This window comes from Cryptomeria japonica, chromosome 10, assembly GCF_030272615.1.
Source record: "Cryptomeria japonica chromosome 10, Sugi_1.0, whole genome shotgun sequence".
Lineage (NCBI taxonomy): Eukaryota > Viridiplantae > Streptophyta > Pinopsida > Cupressales > Cupressaceae > Cryptomeria > Cryptomeria japonica.
The window spans coordinates 584,908,589-584,932,763 of NC_081414.1; the positions used below are offsets into that span (position 1 = coordinate 584,908,589).

Here is a 24,175-nt window from a genome sequence, read left to right on the forward strand (position 1 = left end):
AATAAATCACTGAAGGGTTGGAGATTAATTGGTTCAGATAATAGCTTATTTTCTAAAATTATATTATTAAAATATGATTGGTCTACCGTCTAGGAAAAGGACTTGTGATTCATGGGTTCCATTTTATAATCTGTTTAATATAGTAAAGATGTTAATATTTGTAATTTATTAGATTATTTTATTTTTCTAAATTTAGTTAATTCATGTTGCTGTATCTTTTTTAAAATTTTAATATATGTTTGATATGTTTGTTTGAATATATAATTATTCTGTTAAAAAGATGTCAATATCTATGTTATTAATTATTTCCATCCCTGGAAAATTCAATTATAAAGTAAATGCATTGTCTAATTAGAGAAACAAAATTTTCTTGGTAATTGTTATCCATGGAAAGCGGAGCATTAGATTTGGGGTTATATTTCTTTATCTACTACTTAAATAAAATCTGCTAACATTTGAAGAATATTTTAACATTTTTGGGCTTGCCAAGTTATTGCCGAGTCTGAGTTTTTCAACTATGGTTTCATTTATGTTGCATGCTTGTATGTGTGGTTCATGCAGGGAAATTATTAAAGGAGCATAAGCTGGTTCATCATGGGAACGAGGGTTCAAAAAGGTGAGCCATTTTCTGATCTGGTGCATGACAATATGCTCTTTTGACGGTAGCATCTTTGCTCAATCAGGTTTCCATGTGCTTTCTTAACTTTATCCAACCTATAATTTATCTTCTGTTGATTGATGAATGCTATATAGGGCTGCTCCACCAAAGTCTAAGGAGTCTGTTGCTGAAATCCAGCAGTGGCGTGATGAGCGCAAAAGAAATTATCCGATAGAAGCAAATATAAAACGCAAGGTATGGCTATAAGTTAAATTTCCAATAATTTAGGGTGTCCTGTATTTATTTAATTCATTGGTTTAGCATGGATTACCTTGGTTCAGGCTCAACATATGCAAGAAAGAAGGACGAGGGGTGAGCTTATAGATGATGATTCGAAGATACGTCGTGAGGCAAGTATATAGAAGTTGAACCTTTGGCTCATAATGCTTTGAAAAACTGTTCAATTTACAAACAAGAAAGAATAAAAGTTTGGACAGACAGGCATTTAACATTTGATCCCATGTTTTGTTATGTTTCATAATAGAGGGTCTGTGATGTATGCATTCTAGGGAGTTGATATATTATATTTTTATTGTTATTTATTTATTTATTGTTTGGTAAGGAAAGATACTTATAGTCTTATACCATTGGCAAAAACAAAAACTACTGGGAAGATCATAGGCTCTTTGTACTGGCAAAGATATAGAATAACAATAGCAGTTTAATCATTAAGATGTAATCTTGAGTGGCTCATAAGTAGTTTTATTTTAGGTGCTTAAGTTTGTGGGTCTTATGGGTTGTAGCTCAGAATTATTGCTAAAAGAAACTTGATGCACAGCACTTACTAAGGCCATGCATTTCATTCCAATGCTAGAATTGTGAGAAATTAGAATACATTACACCGGAGCTTTACTCTTGCATCAGCTATCTCTCTTATCAACCACTAGCCTTGCTCTACCTATTCACCTAGCTGCTCTACCGTACAGTTTCTGTGTATATTTATACAGAACTATTTTTTAACTAGAATCTCAACAGTCGGACTATTGAAAGTTAACTGTCTTGACAGTTGGGGCCCTCATCAGGTTGTTTAGTGAGCACTGAATGGAGTTTCTACTATTTGCTCCTCTGCATATCGTTTGCAGAAATTTCTGTAAATCTTTCTATTATGTGGCCTCTGGCAAGTTATTGTGTGCAATGTAGATCTTCTCTTTTGCATTTGGGAGCTCCTGCAAAACTTATTTTGACGAGAAATACCAGATAATTGCCAATTTGCAGACTTATAATCCGACTCAGAGTAGACCTTATATCTGTTAAGTTCTTTCAAAATTCTGTGATCAAAATAGAAGAGATGGAGATATGATCTGAAAGTTGTATTTTATCTGCTATAGCATGTTTTAAAGATGCACCACACTTATCAATTTCGGTGTGTGCATCCTCCTCAATGTAAGCATGCTATATAAGTGGATGAGGGGTTATGTAGTGAAGAGATATGTCTTCCCACGTGGGAAGACACATATGTTCCCTACGTACCTCTCACTACAGTATATAAACTAGTCACCGTTTACTTACCCAATCGGAAGGAGTGCGACTTGTTTGAGAATTGCTTTACCACCCGATACCATGAACGGTGTAACCGTTGGTCAAACACGATAAGTTAACTTTGGTTTTATTTATCATTAGTTAACGTTAACATATTAGTATATGTAATCAAATTTATATATATATATATATCTGAAGCATGAAATAGTACGATTGACGTTACAAAATTAACACTCCCTCTTAACTAGGGAGGACACATTTCATGTTAGAGAAAACATCACAATTCATCCATTGATTGTGAAGAGAGGAGATATCACACCATAGTGATATTCAGAGATATGGTTCAACAATGAATATCAAGTCTCATGATACTCACCATAACTCATAGTTGTCAAGTAAGGTATGTGCACTGGCATCAAGTCACATGATGCTTACCATACTGATAATGATTTCATGGCATGTCCACGAATATTATGTTCATAATATTCACCATGAAGATCTCTATCATAATTATGGTTTATTTAATGATATCAACCAACAGATATCTACCATAATGTCTCAGAGATATATATACTATCATGACATGTCCACAGATATCAAGTCACATGATATCCATCAAGATAGTTAAATTGATAATTGTAAAATCGTCACCTTACAATATCAATTTGAATTATTATTGAAAAGTCGTCACCCTTCAATAATGTTCATAGAAGGCCCATGCAGTCATGGAGTCACACACATGACAAATAAAAGAGTTTACACACTAAACATCTTTAAATATATTAGTATATTAGAATAAATGAGACTATCTCTCAAAATTAAATAACATTTTCAACCATACCAAGTTTATCTCTAAAGTGTTCAATCTTGATCCTGGAGAGAGGCTTGGTAAGAATGTTTGCAATCTGATCACCTATACTAATATAATTCAGTCGGATCACATTCCTTTCCACCATATCTCGAACATAGTGATAAGGAATCTCAATGTGTTTAGACCTGTCATGAAATACTGGATTCATTGAAAGCTTGATGCAACTCTGATTGTCACAGTAGATGACAATAGGATTTAAGGGCTGACCAAACAGTCCTACAAGCAATTTCCGGAGCCATACAACTTCTCTTGTTCCCATGGAGGTTGCAATGTATTCAGCTTTTGTAGAACTCTGAGCAACTGAAGACTGTTTTCTACATATCCATGAGATCATTCCTCATCCTAAACTGAATCAACATCCTGATGTGCTTTTCCTGTCAACTATGCTTCCAGGCCAATCAGAATCAGTGAATCCATGTAGGTCAAGTTCTACATGTTTATATTTCAAACCAAAACCAATAGTTCCTCGAAGATGTCTCAGAATATGCTTTGCAGCAACAAGATGTATTTCCCTAGGTTCACACATGAACTGACTTAGTGCATTTACAGCATAACATATATCAGGTCTTGTGTTTACCAAATACATCAGAGATCCAATAATCTGTCTGTAGAGTGTAGGATCTGCAAACTCTGATTCTGCAGCTGTTTCCTTTAGCCTGTGCAGATTTGTCTCCATAGGTGTGGTCATGGATCTACAATCCAACATTCTAAATCTCTTGAGTATATCAATGGGGTATTTTCCTTGATTAAGGATTATACCATCTGCTTGCTGCCAAACTTCCAATCCAAGGAAGTAGTGAAGAATTCTTAAATCTTTCATATCAAACTCAGAGGCTAATTCTTTCTTACATCGAGAAATACAATTATCCTCTCCTGTGATTAGTAGATCATCAACATAAAGAATAAGAATTAATAATTCACCATTGATTACCTTGTAGTAAAGATTTGGATCTGCTTCATTCTTGAAAAAACCTAATTCCAAGAGATAGTGATCAATTCTTTCATACCATGCTCTGGGGGCCTGTTTCAGTCCATAAAGAGCTTTCTTTAATCTGCAGACATGTGATTCAGCCTTATGAATCACAAAACCTTCAGGTTGCTCCAAATAAACTTCTTCTTCAATCTTACCATTCAAAAAAGCAGTCTTGACATCCATTTGATGGACTTTCCATCCTTTAGATGCTGCAATAGCCAAAACTGCTCGGACAGAAGTGTATGTGGCAACAGGAGCAAATGTCTCTTCATAGTCAATACCTTCTTTCTGTGAGAAACATCTGGCAACAAACCTTGCTTTGTGCTTCTCAATGCTGCCATCTGCTGCATGTTTGATTTTGAAGAGCCATTTAGAAGATACCACAAATTTGCCTTTAGGCCTAGGCACAATATCCCAGACATCATTTTTCAGAATTGACTGATACTCTTCTGACATAGCATCTCTCCAAACTTGATGCTTGAGCGCATCTCCAACACAGGAAGGTTCTGCATCAATGATCTCACTCATCAAGGCAGTATAACTGGAAAATAGGTTAGGTCTCTTACTTACTCTGAAGGTCCCCTTTGGAGCAGCATAATGCTCAGCTTCTTGAAGCATCTTTTTAGCCCAAAGTGGTCTCTTCCTAGTTTCGGGATAATTTTCTTCTAAAGGTAAGCCTTGAACTTCATGCTTAGCATCTTCAGGGGTCTCCCTCTGAATCTCATGGGTGGAATCCTTATCCAAGCTTGTAGGAGGATCTTGGTGTTCTAATTCATTAGAGCTTTTGGACCTCTTGAATGCCTATGTCTTCCTCAAAGATGACATCTCCGCTTAGTTCAATTTGTCTTTGACCAGGTATGTATATTCTATAGGCTTTAGAGGTTTCACTGTACCCAACAAATACTCCTTTCTTTCCATAAGGTTCTAACTTTGACCTCTTTTCTTTGGGGACATGAATATAGACTGGACACCCAAAGATCCGGAAATGACTTATGTCAGGTTTGTTGCCAGTAAAGGCTTCTTCAGGGGTTTTATTGTCAAGAAGAGAATGAGGATATCTATTTTGAATGTACACATCTGTCCTAGATACTTCAGCCCAAAATGAGGTTTCTATATTTTGGTCAAACAACATAGCTCTAGTAGCTTCTACTATAGTCCTATTCTTTCTTTCAGCTACCCCATTTTGTTGTGGGTTATAAGGTACAGTTAACTCCCTCTTAATCCCAACATTTATACAATAATCTTTAAACATATCAGAAGTGTATTCCCCCCCATTGTCTGTTCTTAAGGTTATGATTTTCTAATCTGTCATATTTTCTGCAAGAGCTTTGAATTCCTTAAATTTAGAAAGGATTTCTTCAGACTCTTTGTACCTCAGAAAATATATCCAGGTCTTCCTAGAATAATCATCTACAAATATTACATGATATAAAAATCCCCCTAATGAGGGTACAAACATGGGTCCCACATAAATCAGAATGAACTAATTCTAATACATTTTTGGATTTACTATTGCTAGAATTAAAAACCCTTTAGTATTCTTTTCTAAGGCACACCCTTTGCAGTCTCCTTCAGATTTTTGACTTAGCTTGGGTAAGCTGATCACCATCTTCTCTATCTTAGGTAGGGCATGGAAATGAAGGTACCCTAATCTTCTGTGCCAAAGTTCATTCGAATCTGGAGTCTCATGAATCAAGGCTAGAGGTGGAGTGGCGCAAAGTCTGTAGAGGTTCCCTTGTCTTACTCCAATGGTGTGGGCTTTCTTGATGGTGGTGTTCTTTGGCCAAGCAAGTACCTTTCCTTCCATAAAGGTTAATTTGTAACCCTTATCTTCAAGTGCAGAAATTGAGACAAGGTTTATTTTTATACCCGGTACAAATGGAACTCCAATCAGATGTAGGGATATGCCTGACTTTAGGTTGATATTGCAGGTTCCTATTCCCATAACTGGATAATTTGAGTCATCACCAATTGTCACTTCTTCATTTGAACTTTCCACAAGTGTATCTAGGTGCTCACGAAATCCAGTGATGTATCGAGATGCTCCGCTGTCAATCACCCATGTGTTGAAACTGGAGGTGACTTGACTAGAGAGGGCTGAGTAGAAGACTAGCTTCTCGGAATTACTCCCTTTTTTAATTTCTGCCATTGAAGCTTGTTGTTTGATCCTGTCTGGACACTTCATTGCATAGTGCCCATATTGGTCACATCTGAAACATTGTACTTCAGAAATGTCTCTCTTCTTCTTTGAAGACCTCTTCCCATTTGAGCTGTTGTCCCTCTTTCTCTTAAAGTTCTTCTTTCCTTTCTTGTGGGAATTAGAGTTTAGAACTTGAATGTCTTCATTACCATTGTTTTGTTTTATTCCTCTTGTGACAAGCCGAGATTCCTCTTGAATGCAATTGGTTTTCAATCTATCAAACTTAGGAAATTTAGAACAAGTCCTGATTCCTTGAATGAACGATTCCCATGAGGTAGGAAGTCCATTTAGGGCCATCATAGCAAGTTCTTTGTTGTCTACTAGATGTCCAATAGTGGATAGTTGATCCCTAAGCTCAGTGATCCTCAAGAAATAGGATGTAACTGTTTCTCCTTTTTTCATCTTTATATGGTGTAGTTGATTCTTTAGGGTGAGAGCCCTGCTAGTGTTGTCGATTTAATAAATGTCAGCTAGTGCTTTGAACATAGAAAGGCCGTCTCATATTTAGAAATGACTGGTACAATGTGGTCTCTTACTGAATCCACGATTATCTTAAGGGCCTTCTCACTGTCCTTGCTCCACTGAATTTTCTCTGTATCATCAGAGGGTTTAGGAATTTCACTTTTGACATGGGAGTCAATTTAATTTTCTTTCAAAACAAGCATGATCCTGAATTTCCAAGATACAAAATTTGATGCTCCATCTAATCTATCTTCAAACCTAACTCCGGTTGCCATTAGGATAATGGGAATGTGATCTTAGTAAGAGCCTGGTAAAAGTTTATGAGATCGTTACAGAATTTTAATATGATCTTCCTTAACTTCGCTCTGATACCATGTTAAGTTCTTTCAAAATTCTGTGATCAAAATAGAAGAGATGGAGATATGATCTGAAAGTTGTATTTTATCTGCTATAGCGTGTTTTAAAGATGCACCACACTTATCAATTTTGGTGTGTGCATCCTCCTCAATGTAAGCATGCTATATAAGTGGATGAGGGTTATGTAATGAAGAGATATGTCTTCCCACGTGGGAAGACACATCTCTTCCCTACGTACCTCTCACCACAGTATATAAACTAGTCACCGTTTACTTACCCGATTGGAAGGAGTGCGATTTGTTTGAGAATCGCTTTACCACCCGATACCATGAATGGTGTAACCGTTGGTCAAACACGATAAGTTAACTTTGGTTTTATTTATCATTAGTTAACGTTAACATATTAGTATATGTAATCAAATTAATATATATATATATATATATATATATCAGAAGCATGAAATAGTACGACCGACGTTACAAAATTAACAATATCAGCATGATGATCCTTGTCAGATTTTAAATGAGAAGACTTGCTATACTTTTGCTGTGTACCATAAATTCGTTTGCAGGTATCATGCTTGAGCCTTTACTCTAAAATTGCAATAGTTTTCTTATCGAGTAGATTTCATTGTTATTTGTGATATTTTGTCTAGTTACAGTATCACTTGTGGTTATAGTCTTTAGGTCTTTGGCTACAGACAAACATTATATTTGTTAGGTTGTTCATCTGCTGAAGGGGTTGAGTCCTTTTTAACTATGAAGTAGATATGTATACTTGATTGCAGTTGCAAATAGAACAAAATTTCATTAATTTGCTCCTCAACATTTAGTGGTCCATACTGGATGGGCTTCATTTCTTTATGTGAGAAATTGTAATCAATGCATAATGTCAAGAAATGTACTGTCACTTGTAGTTGTTTTGGCTTATCTTCTTTATTGCTCAACATATATTCATCATTTATACTTATTCTTTTAGAGATCTGGATTTCTTCTCTGGTGCTGTACAAAAATAGGAAGGGTACTGCTAGCTGCCAATTTGAAAATATATATTTCTTTTATTCTGATTGAGGTTCAAATTTCAGGAATCCCTGCTACATTCACCTAAGAAATAAATGTTATGATGCTTGCATACTGTTCCTTTTCGCATGAAGTGTAACCATCGAATGCTTATCTCATGAATGTAACTTCTTGATGTAGTTTATGACATGCCTTTATTGTTACATTTCCAGCGCATGAAAGAGATTCTTGCTAAACAGGCAGAGTTAGGTTTTCCAGTAGCTGAAGTGCCATCTCATTATCTCTCTGATGCTCCATTCCATCAGAAAGGACACTACAAAAGTGGCACACGGGGAAATAATAACAATTTTGGTAAGCCAAACAGATCAGAAAATTCATCTATGAAGATACCCCGAATAAATGATTTGGCATCCCCAAGGTCCGTTCTGAATGATGTAAGTAGCTTCAAGATGGAGCAACCTCGAGAAGAAGGTAATGCAGCTATTCACAATCCTGAACTTTTGTGCTCTGAAGACAATTCCTTTTCTCTAATTCCAGACAAAGTTGATGTGAATTGCAAGACCAAGGACAATGCTTCACAGATAAATATCAAAACAGAGGACGTACTACTTGATGCGGTTCACAAGGCTGATAAATGCCAAAAAGTCTGTAAATTCTTCCAACGGGGACATTGCTTGAAAGGTCAACGCTGTACGTACCTTCATGTCCGTGGATCAAATGCCACTCGTAAAGGAACTACTGTGGCTTCTGAGCTTCCAATGAGAGCTACTGTTGCTTCAAAGCTTTCAAAAAGAAAACCTACACTTCTTGAGAAACTGCTTAGTGGAGAAATTAAGAAGGAAAAAAGCCACCTGCTGCAGATATTCAGGTTTATGGTCAACAACTCTTTTCTCACTGAATGGTCAAATGAGCCCTTGAAATTCTTTCACTGGACTAGGGAAGCACCAGATGCCAATCCAGAACATCAGGCTGAAAGACAACATTTGTCAAATTTTAAATCAATTTGTATTAGTGAAGAGCAGGAAGATTTAAATGAAGATGCCATGACAAAGGGAGTTGGCATGGGTGAGATGGAAAGCAGCAGAGATGATGATTTTGATACAGATTTAGATGAAGTTGATACCGAAGAGAAGGTTACCATGGGTGAGATGGGGAGCTGCGGAGATGATGGTATTGAGACAGATTTAGATGAAGTCGATGCTAAAGGGAAGGTTGTTATAGGAGAAATAGAGAGAAGAGATGACAACCTTGAGGAAGGAGAGATAGAGGAAGGGGAGATTGTATAATAACACTGAAGAAAGATAGGTTGACACTAAATACCGTAAAGTGGGGAAGAACAGTTTTAGTCTTGCTATTGCTGATCTGGGAAATTTTCAAATTTTCTGGGACTCTGATGGACGATTGGCAAACCCATTTTCTGATGAAAATTATAGAAAGGGTTGCATTTTACACAAATTTTGTTAAAATTAATGAATTTGTAATATATTCAATTGTATGTCTGATCTTGTATAACGATTGTTGTTTTGATTCATGTACAAACTATACCATCCTTTCCCACGCTAGAAAGTAGTGTGTACCATATATGCTTTTGCTCGACTGCGGTGTAATATTTATTTGAGACTATACTACATGTGGCCAGGAATTCACCGAATTCACACTTTTTATTTTTTGGCACTCTTGCATTTGCTGTGCTTGTTTTCATCTATACTCTCTTTAATGGTTCACGAAGAGCAAAATGCTATATAGATATTTATGAACATTAATAGGGGATTAATGACTGAACTTCTGATACATTATTTCTTGCTACTTGCAAGTAGAACTTTTTGCTTCTAGAACTTTTGCGCTTGATTTTTTGCTTGCCTCGTTCCATCTTAGAATAGACATCTGTATCAAATTGTGCATTGAGTAAAAATAAGCTTCTTTCTAACAAATTTCTCTCAGAGCCATCAAGTGCATGCACATCATTGCAGGGATGCTTAAGAAAGCTTACCAATTCATGTATTCTTACCATTGTCAATTGTAGAAATCCAAAGTCCATTCAGCTCCTTGTAAAAAGAAAAAATAGAGTTGTTCACACTAAACAAAACTTTATCATCAAGTTTCAACTTGTAACACAATCTCAAATCTATCATGCTAAATCTTGTTGATAAGCCATAGAGTGCATTAAGAGTTTTAGGGTTATCATAATCACGTTATTGACATTCTCATTATTTAATGTACTTTAGGTCCAAAGTTATTCAGTTCTAGACTAGTCATGCAGGTTAATCAATTTGTTATAATGTTAACTTTGTCAATAAATTAAAAGAGGTGGTGATGGATTTCAATTTGTATATTTCTATTCACCCAATTATGGTTTAAATTATGTCTTGGGATGATAAATTGGTTATAACATTGTTAACACTGTCTAATTTTTTAAAAAAGATGATGGATTTCAATTTATATATTTTTATTCACCCAATTAGGGCCAGTTGATCTCAAACTCAGTCTCTTCAATGGGTTCAGGGGCATTCCAATCCCATGTCTCACATACTTTCACATTTGTACTCTCTACTATCTTGTTCAATCTCTTATTGTAACACCGGTAGGCTTTTCTATTTGTAGCATATCCCAAAAATATTTCTTCATTTGTTCTGGTATCAAAATTTTCAATGTCATTTTCACCTCTTCTAATATAACACACTTCCAAAGATTTTGAAATATTTCACAGGAGGTCTTCCATTGCATAATTCATAAGGTGTCTTAGTATGATTTTACTCTTATTTCTACCGTGTTAAAGATGTAAACAGAAGTATGCACTTTTTTCCAATACATATTAGCTAAGTTAGCATATGTCATCATAGTTCTTGCTAGCTCAATAACAGTCTCATTCATTCTTTCTACTAAACCATTCTATCGAGGGGTCTCAAAGCAAAAAAATGTCTTCTTATACCATTTTTTTCATAAAACAATTGTCAAATTCGTTCGAAATAAACTCTCCACCTCTATTAGATCTTAAACACTCGATTTTAGCATCAATTTGATTTTCTACCATTGATTTGAAAAATTTAGATCTTTCAAAAGCTTTATTTTTTTCTCTAAAAAATGTAACTCATGTAATCCTAGAATAATCATCAATAAATAACATGAAATACCTTTCTCCATAAAATCTACTTGTCCTTGTAGGTCCACAAAGATCTGTATGAATCATCTCCAAGAGATATGAAGTAGAATATTCCTTGTTCTTGAAATTTCTCTTCATCTGCTTCCCTAACTGACATTCCTTACAAATAGTATTATTAGGTTTGACAATCTTCGGTAAATCTTACATTGATTTAGTATTGTTGATCTTTGTCATATTGTCAAAATTAACATGTCCCATCCTTTTATGCCATAACCAACATTCATTGCTCCGAGTCAAAAAAACATCTATTTTCACTTGTGTCTTTTATGTAATAAACATTTACACTTATTGTAATGTTTTCTGCTACCATCTTTCTAGCCTTTCTTAATCTGATTATGCATCTGGTATTTGTGAACACAACTCTATAAACTCTATTGCACATTTGACTAATACTTAACAAAAAATGTGTCCAAACCTTCTATATGATAAACATCATTATTCTTATGCTTATCATCAATCTACTTTCTATTCCACAAATCGGTGTACCTTCCTTTCTTGCAAACTTCATTGATTCACCATCATACTTCTTGAGATTAATGAACTTGTCCTTATCTCTTGTCATGTGATTTGAACATCTAGAGATAATTATCCACAATCTTAGTTCTACCTTAGCATGCAATGTAGTCTTCTTTTCCAATCCTGTGGACCTATTTTGATTTGTCTCTTCTACAACCAAGAATAAAGACTCTTCGTTCTAGTCCTAACCATCTTCTTGTTTAGATGGATGCATCTCCAGAGAATAAAAACTTTTTTTCCCTTTATCTTTATCATCTATCCTTTTCATAAATAATGTTTTCTATATCTACTTTTATTTTCATCATCATCAGATTTTCTATACTCTTCTTTATATATACATTTAGAAGCATAATGAACAATTCTTCCACAATTAAAACATTTCAAGGGCAACTTATCTTTGTACTTTTGAGTTCCTTTGTTTAGTCTATTTACAAAGTTTGCCGCAATCTCATCCAGGTTTTCACTTGTTTCCTGTTCATCTCGTGATGTTCTTGAAACATTGAATGCAACTTCCTTCTAGTAGGATTTTATATTTTTCATTTCTCCAATTTCATAGCCAGACAACATTCTGATAAGCTGATCGATCGAGTAATTGTTCAAATCATGACATTTTTCAATAACACATTTCCCTACAACTCGGATAGCTTCTGCGGTATCATTCACTCTGTGTATATAGTTTTCAACACTTTCATCATTAGCCATTTTGAAACCTTCAATTTTTTGCTTCAAAGTCGAGAGCCTAGCTTGTTGAGTCTTCAGATCACCTTCATATGCACAATGTAACTTGTTCCAAACTTCCTTAGCTTCTTTTAATCCTTTAACTTTACCAAATACTTCATCACTTAGACAACCAATAAGCATTGTTCTAGCTTTTTCATTTGTCTCTTGAGCCTTAATTTCATCCGAAGTCGAAGGTCCAGTTCAGAAGTCGTTGATAACCAATCTAAATAATATTCTAGATTCCATTTTGCAATGTCTCTAAGTAAGATTCCATTCTTTTCTTCCAATAAGGAAAATTTGTTCCATCAAACATGGTGCTTTAACCTGAAGTTTCTGTGTCATTTCTAGATCTACCTCAGGTGGTTAAGCTTTCCAAAGAGGAACCAATGCTTTGATACTAATTGTTGAACACACGATAGGACTGAGAGGGGGGCTAATTCGATTTGGAACTTCAAAATAGATTAAATATACATAGCATCAACTTACTTAACAATAACACAACAATTATCAACATATGAACACCAACCATCAACACATGAACACCAAATTTACATGGAAAAGCTAAAAAGGGAAAAACCATGGTGAGAATCTAACTCATAATATATATCAACAATTTACAATGAATATGGTTTCTTGCCAAATAGTTCATTGCTTCGGACTTGTATACTAAAGCACACAACCTTAGACAAGATACAAAATTAGGACTTGCTCTGCTGAAGATCACTTCTTAAGGGCAAGATACAAACTGTTGTTGAGGGACTCACTGTCAATCAACAACGAAAGAAATAGCCGAATTGAAATGAGAAGGATTCTCCTGAACATGAAATTATCCTTGAACAACTGGATCAAGTGACCAACATCATGACAAACATCTTTGACAACCTTTGCTATCGCAACACACTGTCTTCTTGAATATATCAGCTTCAAAGCTCTTCTCAAACTAACTTTTGCACATTCACAATCTCATATTTGCTTGCATATCATTCGCATATACTTCACATACAATTCACTTTTCTACACATACTCAACTCATCCATCCACACTCCTTAAATATGAAATACAACATTGAAAACTTAATTGAGGGTCGTCCAAAATAGAATAAGCAATGTTATACCAAATAAGCCACCCAGACCAATACAACTAAAAATGGTCCACTCTAGAAAAAAGAGAGAACCAATACACATTATAAGATATCCTTCCAAGATTAATTCAACGAACTGCACATGCTAATATATTCTCCAAAGTCATTACCAAACGTAACGTGTAGATATAACAATCAGTCGGCCACATAACATCTTCCAATGCAAAATTATCCATGCGGATCTCCATACACCAAGGTGAGACCCATAACTACATCCCAATATAGCTTCCAACTCATATCTGGACCAAAAGAATATGATCCAACTAAGGTAACTTAATCGAACATAAAAAGTCACATCATAACTGAATATCTTGAACTTAAAGAAACAAAACTCTCTTGTAGACCAAATAAATTATCTGAGAAACATATTGAGAATACTATGTATGCCATAAAACAACATCCACTAAACCACAACACACTCTGCAACATATTCGAAGAACAAAAAAAATTCGGACCACTCTAACAAACACATTCCATGCTAGAGAATAGAGATAACTATCCAAAACAAAATGTCAAATAGAGGTAACTATCCAAAACAAAATGCCACAAATAACACCAAAAATACTCAACTCAACCAGCAACATAAAACACAATTGCAACAACCAAGAACATATCTAGATCAACATCCATCCTGATAACCAAGTTTGACATCAATGACAACCATACAAGCTCATGCTTCCAACAAAGGGAATGACCAACGTGGATTTTTTGTTCAAACCGCTATATAAATGGGTAGCAAGTTAAAGCTTGTCCAATAGGGTGCATACAGAATGGGTGCAATCTGAATTCAACAGTCTTCAAAAATCGAGGCTCGATAAGAGTTGTAAGAGCTTTTAGGAGCTTGTCTAGTGAATCTGTATTTGGTCTTGTTCCTCAAACAAATACTAAAAAACTTTTTTTTTAGAGGCCCGCACTTATTTTTGACCGAATATTGTGATAATTTAAGGGCATAACTAGTTTTTCCCCCAAGATACTCACCATAAGGCTCCCTTGAGATGAGACAAAAATCATCATCTTAGCATAAGTTATACGTAGCTTTCTAGGGAGAGGTTGATTGGGTCATCCTTCCAGTTCTAGAGGCCCATACTTGTCCTCTCTCGTAAAGACAAGATTATATACACCCATTTTAGGTGTCCCTACATTTGCTTAGATGGATATTCCAAGTTGTGGGCTGAAGCTATCATAGTTATCAGATCTGGTCACACTTGAGACTGCAAATAAGAAATCAAACGTGGACAAACAATTTCATCAAAAATGTATTTTTGACACTTTTTGTCACATATGTGGCTAATTTTGTTGCCTATCTATTTATTTCTTTCGTGTTACTACAACATCTTACTGCATATGTGGAACAGTGTTATTACGTATCTAGAACAATTTTACTACATACATGGAACATCTTACTGCGCATTTGCATCATCTTGATTCATATTTGGACAATTTTGCTGAACATTTTAAAAAGTGTGAAAACACATATACAAACTTTATTAACGTGTCTGTGACACTTCATGATGTGTCTATGATTCCTTATTGGTGTAACATCGTAAATTGTACACCCCTATTAGTTTGTCTAATTTCACTCTCCTAGCACCTATTTTAGTATTTCCTTTTCCTATATGCATTATAGGACCTTTATTGATTTAAATTAATATTTAAATTGATATTGTGGGTTTTATTTCACTTTATTACATCATCACACTCTTATTTAAGCCCTTAATTCTAGGTGTGTCCTTTATTATTATATCTTGGTTTATCCACAACACAATTTCCCTTCTTTTGGTGCACAGGTGACAAATTCGGGAGTTGTGAAAATGGAAAAGGATAAAGAAGACAAAAATAGATAGAACTGACTTTTGAAGAAATTATAAAGACCTCTTAGGACCAGGGCGAATTTCCCTAGATATTTCACTAGTGGACTCAGTGGCTCTTGCCATTCTCAGAAAGACCCAACTTGCCTATGTTTGTAGTTGAAGGACCAGGACACTCCACTACCTGGTCCCGACGATTTTACCCGAATTTTTTAGATATAGATTCTGATCCTCTTCTTCTACCCAGATCTCAGTTTATAGCTCTATTTGACTTTTGCAACATTCAATTTTTGTCAATTTACTTTAATTTCTCAAATACTTGCCCTAGATTCAACTATACAATTTCAATTGCATTTTCAACTCAAACAAAAGGGGAATATAACTTCAGTTAGCATTTAACCTTCTTCCTAATAGAATTGAGGTTGGATCTATTGTGTTCGTCCTCCTTTTAATGCGATGCATGTGACAGTTTAGGTCATTTCTTAGTTTACATAGCTAATCTTGTGAAACCCTAATTTTCCATCCATTACATTTTGGTGAACCTTCCTCTTCTTATACTTGCATATTTATAGTTTTTAGTTTTAGATCTAATTTTTAGATTTAGATACATTCATTTCATAGCTTTATTTAAAATAAAAATACAAAAAATATTGTTTTGTGCATTTTGTGTGTTTGTATGCTTTGTTACATTAGATATTTTTATTGCAATAGTTAGCATTTCTTTCCAAAAATGTCAAATTGCTCTTTATAAAACTATTGTGCCTTTGATAATCCATTTGCTTATAATGACTATCCTTTCGAAGAAGTATATAGTAGCGAGGAACTTGAGGAGGCTCTTGATGGTTTCCTTTATCCTAAGCCATCATCTTCTAAACCATCCTTTTGCCAAAGGTTAATCAACATAATGTGTAAGCCATTTAGTAGTGATGACCTTGAGATGTTGGATGAAACTCTTGATGAAATTAGCCTTACCTCTAAATCTCCAGAAACTCACAAGGATAATTTGGTGCAAGAAGAGATATTCAACACTTCTTTTACAACTCTTAAGGATGAAGTTTTGAAAATTGATGTTGATCTTTCTCCTAATATGTCTCTCCCATAAAAATATCCTAGAGGAAGAGAATGATATCATAAACACCTTCCTTAATGTTACTTTACCTTCCATACATGGTACCTCTCCTAGAGAAGAAGTGTTGATGGACATTGCTAATCCTTCTCCCCAAGTTTGTCCTACCCATAAACATGTTCACGATGTTCCCTTTTCTACATATGCAGACAATTTAACTATTTCTTTCCACCATAGCTATGGTTTACCCTCTCCCAAATTTGGTCCTACCAATGAGGGCACATTGGTGCAAGAAGAGGTTATGAGAACTTCCTTCAAAAATTTCCCTCCTAATGATGAATCTTTGAAGAATGGTGTTTATCCTAAAATGTACCTCTGCCATGAGGATCATTTGGTGCAAGCGGATGATATTATATCTACCTTTCCTAGTCATACCATACCCTCTTTTCATTTCATTGAATTTCCCACTAGAGATGAAGCATTAATGAGTTATGTTTGTCCTTCTCCTAAAGCTTGTCTTACCCATAAAGATACCTTAGAGTAAGAAGATGAAATCATTAGCAATTTCCTTAATGCTCTCACTTCTAAAGATGTATCCTCGGAGAACAAAGAACCTAACTGAGTCAATACCATTCATGTTTATAGTTATGAGAAGCTTAAGCCCAAGAAACCTCCTAACATCTTAAAAGTGCAAAAAACATATGTGAAAGAGGTAATATGGAAAGGCAACTAGAACAAAAATATGGTTATGAAATACATCACACATTTCATGCTTGTGTCAAAAAAGAAGATCCCAATATCCTTCTTACTTCCCTTCCTTCTATCTCATCTTAAGAAAAATGTTGATAAGGGATCTAATCTTGTTAGGCAACTCCATGATATCTTATCTAATATTTCCCTTTGGGACAATTCAAACTTCACCTTCATACCATAAGTTGATTCAAGAAACCTTACAAAGGGTGGTTCCTCATCCTTCTTCTAAACCAAATGATATTGTATTCTCGCAAGAAGAATTGCCTTCTATAGAGATTAAAATAGAGATGATCCCCTTATGATTACTCCTTGCATTTATGAACAAAACATACGAGACCTTAATTGATAATGGGTCAAAACTTAACATTTGTTGTGTTCACTTATTAGATAAGATAAATTGGGATTATTCTTCTATTCAACCTTATCCTCTTTGTATTTGTGGCTTTGATAATGTTCCCAAAGAGTCACTTGGTAATGCCATATTAAAGTAGGACCCATGTCTTTACCTACTCCTATTCATGTCATGCCCAACCATATTTATTATAACCTTCTTCTAGGTAGACCATGGATTCATGGTATGAAAGCAGACCCTTCTACTCTCCATCGCACAATCAAATTCATATATAACAATGAACTTCACACAATAAAAGCTGATCCCAATCCTTATAATTTCAATCATGATAAAGTGGGTTGTATTTCCCCCTTTAATACTATGATTCCTTCAACAACACCGCCTCCTATCAATAATTCTTCCTTACCAAGGAATTGGGTACATCTGACTTTACGCCCTCCTTCAATGGGTATAAAATCCCTCAATCTAAGCATGAAGCCGAAATGGAGCCTTGTGCGTCATTTATCCAATCTTCCAACACATTTGTTGATGGTGATGGGGGCTCTTTAGACTTTAACACTTAGAATTAACCCTCTCCTCTAGACATTTCAAATTATACACATGGATAAAATAGACATGGTTTAGCATGGGTGCAACAAAGTTTGATGGTATGATGAAAGAATAAGTATCCGGTCAACTACTGAGAGGGGGGGGGTGTGAATCAGTAGATAGAAAAACTGATAATAACTTCACCAATCTCAAAATCAATATCTCAAAGTAAACTATCAATGCAATACCACTGTCAAGATAAAAACTCATAAGATAAATCAGTTGACTGTTACAACAAATTAACAGTAAACAACTTCAAACTCATAAACATCCAAATGCTTTTTCATATGTCAACAGACTTCATTTCTCAATGCTTCCGGTTATCATGACCTATCAAAGTAGTTAAGTAAATCAACCATAAGAACATAACCACAAAAACATTCACCACTTGACACAAATATTTTTGACATGGAAACCCAAATGGGAAAAACCACGGTGAGATGAGATTCACAAGATAACTATCTGAACTCTTCTGAAGTTCGCCCTGTTAGGAGCCTAGCCTATTAAAGCTTTACAAAAAGTCTTGTTAAGAACAGATCCTGTTAGGGACCACCCGGTTAAGGGAGTGACTACAATGCCTTGTTAGAAGCAATACCCTGTAAGGAGTAACCTCAGTAGAGGATTTGAAAATCCAAGCTAATGGATCACCTTGCTAGAGGATTTGAATAGCACCAAGCTTGTTAGAGCTTACCCGGTTAGTGGATTTCAATTATGCTATAATTGTTAGAAAACAACAAGAGTTTGCTGATATGTCTGAATAGCACTACATTTGCTTGATCAAATCCTTTTCATGCTCCTACCCACCTTTACTCAAATTGCAGATACATCATTCGGTTCAACAACCACACACTCAAACTGATCTTTTCCAATGCTTAAACTAAAGAACTTCATCAACCTTATAAACAAATCAATTAGGTCGGTAACACAACAAAAACCTAATTCTCATAGAGATTACAAACAAGTCGGTTCAAGTATGACCATTGGATTACATAGCAATCTCTGCACATCAATCAAGAAAACCTCAATCACTAGTCCTTGATCACCGCTTCATCGAACTTAGTAACTCATCATGCGCTTTGCATTATATGCAATATACTTGCTCATTCCCTAGACAAAAACCGTTACATCAACTCGCCAAAATCACTTGAAATTATCTTCATACAATAATGATATGTGTCATAATCATTGTCGCTCATCATCAGATCATAAACCAATATAACCAATTCACCAAACTTTAATCAGTTAGGGTTTATAAAAAACAACAGGTAGGGTTTACCGATTACTGGTTCAACTCTCCAATATATAGCAATACTAGTTCACTCCATAAATTCTTCCTACCGGTTATAGTTTCCTTCACTAGCTCTTCCTACCGATTATAGAACAATATTACAAAAAAATCAACAATATCATTACCGGTTAATTGACATCAATGACAACATAACATATCATTAATGCAATCTTCATGCAAATGCCAAGAATCTCCCCGTTTGGCATTGATGACAGTACAAATATCAATACCATTGATTGCTGCTATGATTGTGAATAGGAATCTCGGTTTACATTTCCAAGTATTCACCATGCTCTCCATGTCTTCAGCCTGTCACTAGTTCTTATCCTTTTAATCACATAATTCTTCTCCCCCTTTGACAGCAATGCCAAATTGAAAGTAAAACATGTAATTTCAAATTTCACTATGCAACATCAACAACCTGCAACTTGATGCTCCCCCTATGGAATAACTCCACTTCTACACCAATCCTTCTATAAAATTCTGCAAGTAGCTTCGGGACTGATGTAATCTACATCATGCTTAACTGACCTCATGAAGGGGTACAACCCCTAGCTGAATTCTAAGATACTCAAAAGTAGTCTTAGGAAGAGGTTTAGTAAAGATATCTGCAAGCTGCTCCTTGGTAGAAACATGCTCCAAGATCACATCTTTACTCTGAAATTTTTCCCTTAAAAAATGATACTTCAATTCAATATGTTTGGTTCATGCGTGCAAAACAGGGTTCTTGGAAATATTTATGGCACTTGTATTATCACATAAAATCTTTATAGGTTCTGAAATCTTCATCTTAAAACCTTCCAAAATGTGCCTCATCCAGATAGCCTGAGTACAATTCATGTAAGCTGCAACATACTCAGCTTCAATAGTAGATTGTGAATTACAACTTTGCTTCTTACTACTCCATGAAACAAGTCTTCCTCCAAGAAAAAATGCTCCACCGGTTGTGCTTTTCTGGTCATCAACGTTTCCTGCCCAATCTGCATCTGTGTACACCTTCAAGTCAAAATTTCCTCCATATGGATACCATAATCCATAGTCAACAATACCTTCCAAATATTTAAAAATCCTCTTGGTTGCTATTAAATGTGTTTCCTTAGGATTTTTTGGGAATCTAGCAACTATGCCAACTGCATGAGCTATATCCGGTCTACTGTGAACAACATAGTGCAATTTTTGAATCATTGACCTGTATTCCTTCTCATCAACAGCTGTGGATTCATCTTCCTTAGACAACTTACAACCTGTAACCATTGGTGTCCCAATTGGTTTACAGTCACTCATGCCATATGTCTTCAAGACCTCTTTCACATACTTAGACTGTATGATGAAAATACCATTCTTCATTTGCTGTATTTGCAAGCCTATGAAATTTTTTATTTCCCCCACTAAAGCCATTTCAAACTCATTTTTCATTTCATCTACAAAACTATTGCTCATGTCATCATTACCTCCAAATATGATATCATCTACAAATACTTTGTTGACCAGTATTGTATCTCCTTCAGATTTGAGATATATGTTACTATCATCACTGGTTCTCAGAAAACCAGCCTATCTTCATCAGATGTGTATGAAGCCTTTCATACCATGCTCTCGGTGCATGCTTTAATCCATATAAAGCCTTATGCAATCTGCATACCATGTCTTTCTCATCAGTCAAAGCATAACCATCTGGCTGCTCAATGCATACTTATTCTTAATTCTAGTATCCCATTCAAAAATGTTGACTTAACATCCATCTGGTATACCTTGAATTTCTTATGTGCTGTAAATGCAAATAAAGTTCTGACACCTTCCAGTCTTTCCATTGGTGCAAAAGTCTCACCATAATCTTCTCCTTCCTCTTGTGCATAACCTTTGCAAACCAACCTAGCTTTGTTGCGAACTACAACACCATCTTCATTCAACTTGTTCCTTAATACCCACTTAGTACCTATCACATTTTTATTTACCGGTCGGGGTACTAGGGTCCATGTGTTGTTTTTCTCAATTCGATTTAGTTCTTCCTCCATAGCTTTAACCCAATGATCATCACCAAATGCTTCCTTAGCAGTTCTTGGTTCAATAGTGGAGATCATGCAAGAATTCTCTCCGATTCTTCTTCTAGTTAGTACTCCAACATCCTTATCCCCAATAATCTGTTCAAGATTGTGATTTAGTCTCACATATCTTGGAATAACATGATCATTATCTTTAGGTTCAACTTCTTCATTATCATTATCTTCTTTTGAATTTATCTGTTTCAGTTGAACTGGTACATCAGTATTTGCTTTGCCAATTTCAGATTTCACAGTTTCTGGTTCCAAAAACAAAATGCAAGGATCTTCATCCTTTTTCTCCAAATTGGTTTCGTCTGAGACTTTAGGATATTCATCCACTCGAATGTCAAAGCTGCCAATAATTCTGTGTTTGGTTGTTAAAACACTTGTAGGCCTTACTCTTGGTGGAATAGCCAAGAAATATACCTTCATCAGTTTTAGCTTCAAATTTGCTAGTATAATCACCTCTCTTAATAAAACATTTGCTTCCAAATGTCTTGAAATAACTAACATTAGGTGATCTTGCATACCAATATTCATAAGGACTCTTGTCCTTACCTCTTTTTACAAAAATCCGGTTCATAGTGTAGACAGTTGTGCTGAAAGCTTCTCTCCAGAAAGTTTTCGCTACACCTCCTTGTATCAACATTGTCCTAGCAACTTCAACAACTGACCAGTTGTTTCTCTCTGTGACACCATTCTATCGTGGTGTCCTCGGTGTAGAAAGTTGTCATTTGATACCATTTTCTTCACAATATCTAGTGAATTCCTCAGAAGTAAATTCACCGCCTTGGTCTATCCTCAGACACTTTATCTTCTTACCGCTCTCCTTCTCAGCTAAGGCCCTGAATTCCTTGAACTTGCCAAAAGCTTCAGCCTTATCCTTCAAGAATGTGACCCACATCATCCATGAACAATCATCAGTGAAGATCATAAAATATTTGTCACCTTGAATAATTTTTGTCCTTATTGGTCCACAAAGATCTGTATGAACCAAATTTAACAAATTTTCCACTGATTTGCAGTATGCCCTGTCTTGTCTCTTAATGCTCTTATCTTTTAAGGTTCTTATGTAAAGGGTTTCAGGGTCCCTTCAAAACCTGTTTTTTCCGTAATCAAAACAAATATTCTGCTTAAAAAGATTTGCTCTTGAAAGTTGAGGATGTCATCTTTCCCAACTGACATTCTTTACATAGAGCATTAAGCGGTTTGTCCAACTGAGGCAAACCTCTCATTTGTCTTGGACTTACTCACTTTATCAATGTTATCAAAGTTTATATGACAAAATCTCCTATGCCAAAGCCAACTATCATCTATCTTTGCAATTAAACAGTTGCTGACTTTAGGATTAAGGTGAAATAGGTTACCTTTAGTTTGCTTCCCGGTTGCAATCAGTTCACCTTTGTTGCCATAGATTTTGCACATACCATTCTTAAAATCCAATGGGTATCCTTTGTCATTGAGTTGTGCCACACTCAAAAGATTGTGTTTTAAACCTTCAACCCAATAGACATCATCTGCACTGCTCTTTCCATTAAGAGAAATAGTTCCCTTACCTTTAACCATTCAGGGTGAGTCATTTCCAAATCTTACAACTCTGCCATCAAATTTCTTCAAAAAAAGAAATTTGCTCCGATCACCGGTCATGTGATGTGAACAACCACTATTAATGATCCAATCATCAGAGTTATCCATCTTGGATACTAATGCCTTTTGGTCCAATATCTCTTCTTTGATAGCTACAAACACAATGTCTTCATTAGCATCACCATCAAATTCTTCATCAGTGATACCACCATCAACAACAATAAGACAATCTCTTTTTCCTTTACCCTTATACTTCTTGAATTTCTCTCGTTTGTACTCATTATCACCATTAGGACAGTTAGCAACTATGTGTCCAATCTTGTTGCATGCAAAACATTTCAAAGGTAATTTACCTATATATTTACCTGTACCTCTAGGAAACCGCTTGGCCAACAATGCTTCAAGATCAATTAAACTGTCTTCATCATCAGCTTCTCTACTGGATCTTGATTCATAAATGATTGACATCTCTACTTTTTCTCACATATGGGTTAGAAACAGAAGCTCTAAATGTAGACTCATATTTTTGTACACTACCATCATAACCATTTAATTCAAAAGTAGTAAGCTTGCCAATGATGGAGTCAAGAGTTACCTTAGTTTTGTCAGTGGAATTTATCTCCTGAATGGCTACAACTCAGATAGCGTAGATCGGTAGAAGGGTTCTCAGTACCTTACTGATCACTGTGGCATCTTCCACTTTACCTCTTGTACTCTTAATTTCACCAACTATCTCTCTTATCCTTTGACCATACTGCTGGATATTCTCATCTTCATCCATCTGCATGTCATCAAACTTTCCTCTTAGACTCTCTTCTTTAGAAATCTTAACATGTTAATCACCACTATAAATCTCTTCAAGTTTTTTCCATACCTCATATGCAGTCTCTAGGCCATGAACATCTACATATTTTGCATCAGACAAAGAACTGATAATAGCCTCTAATGCTTGATGATTTTCTTGTTGCTCTTTCTTCTGATCATTAGTCAAAATCCCAGTAGGTGCAACATATTTAGTATCAACATGTTCCCAATACTGGCTTCCTAGACTCTTGATATAAATTTTCATTATGTCACTCCATATCCTATAGTTCTCTCTATTAAACTTCAGACCTTTCTTCTTCATCATGATCTG

The 24,175-nt window shown here is 35.4% G+C and overlaps 1 protein-coding gene across 1 annotated transcript in view; it reads left to right on the plus strand.

Moving 5' to 3' along the window:
* The window catches only part of LOC131071888 (uncharacterized), a 59,762-nt gene extending 50,079 nt beyond the window's left edge, over nt 1–9,683 (plus strand). The window contains exons 4-7 of the mRNA XM_058007853.2: nt 562–616; nt 754–853; nt 940–1,008; nt 8,232–9,683. Of these exons, the coding sequence (XP_057863836.2) occupies nt 562–616; nt 754–853; nt 940–1,008; nt 8,232–9,305 (1,298 nt within the window). The 3' untranslated portion in view covers nt 9,306–9,683. The remainder of the gene's footprint in view (nt 1–561; nt 617–753; nt 854–939; nt 1,009–8,231) is intronic.
* Nucleotides 9,684–24,175: the final 14,492 nt, after the last annotated feature.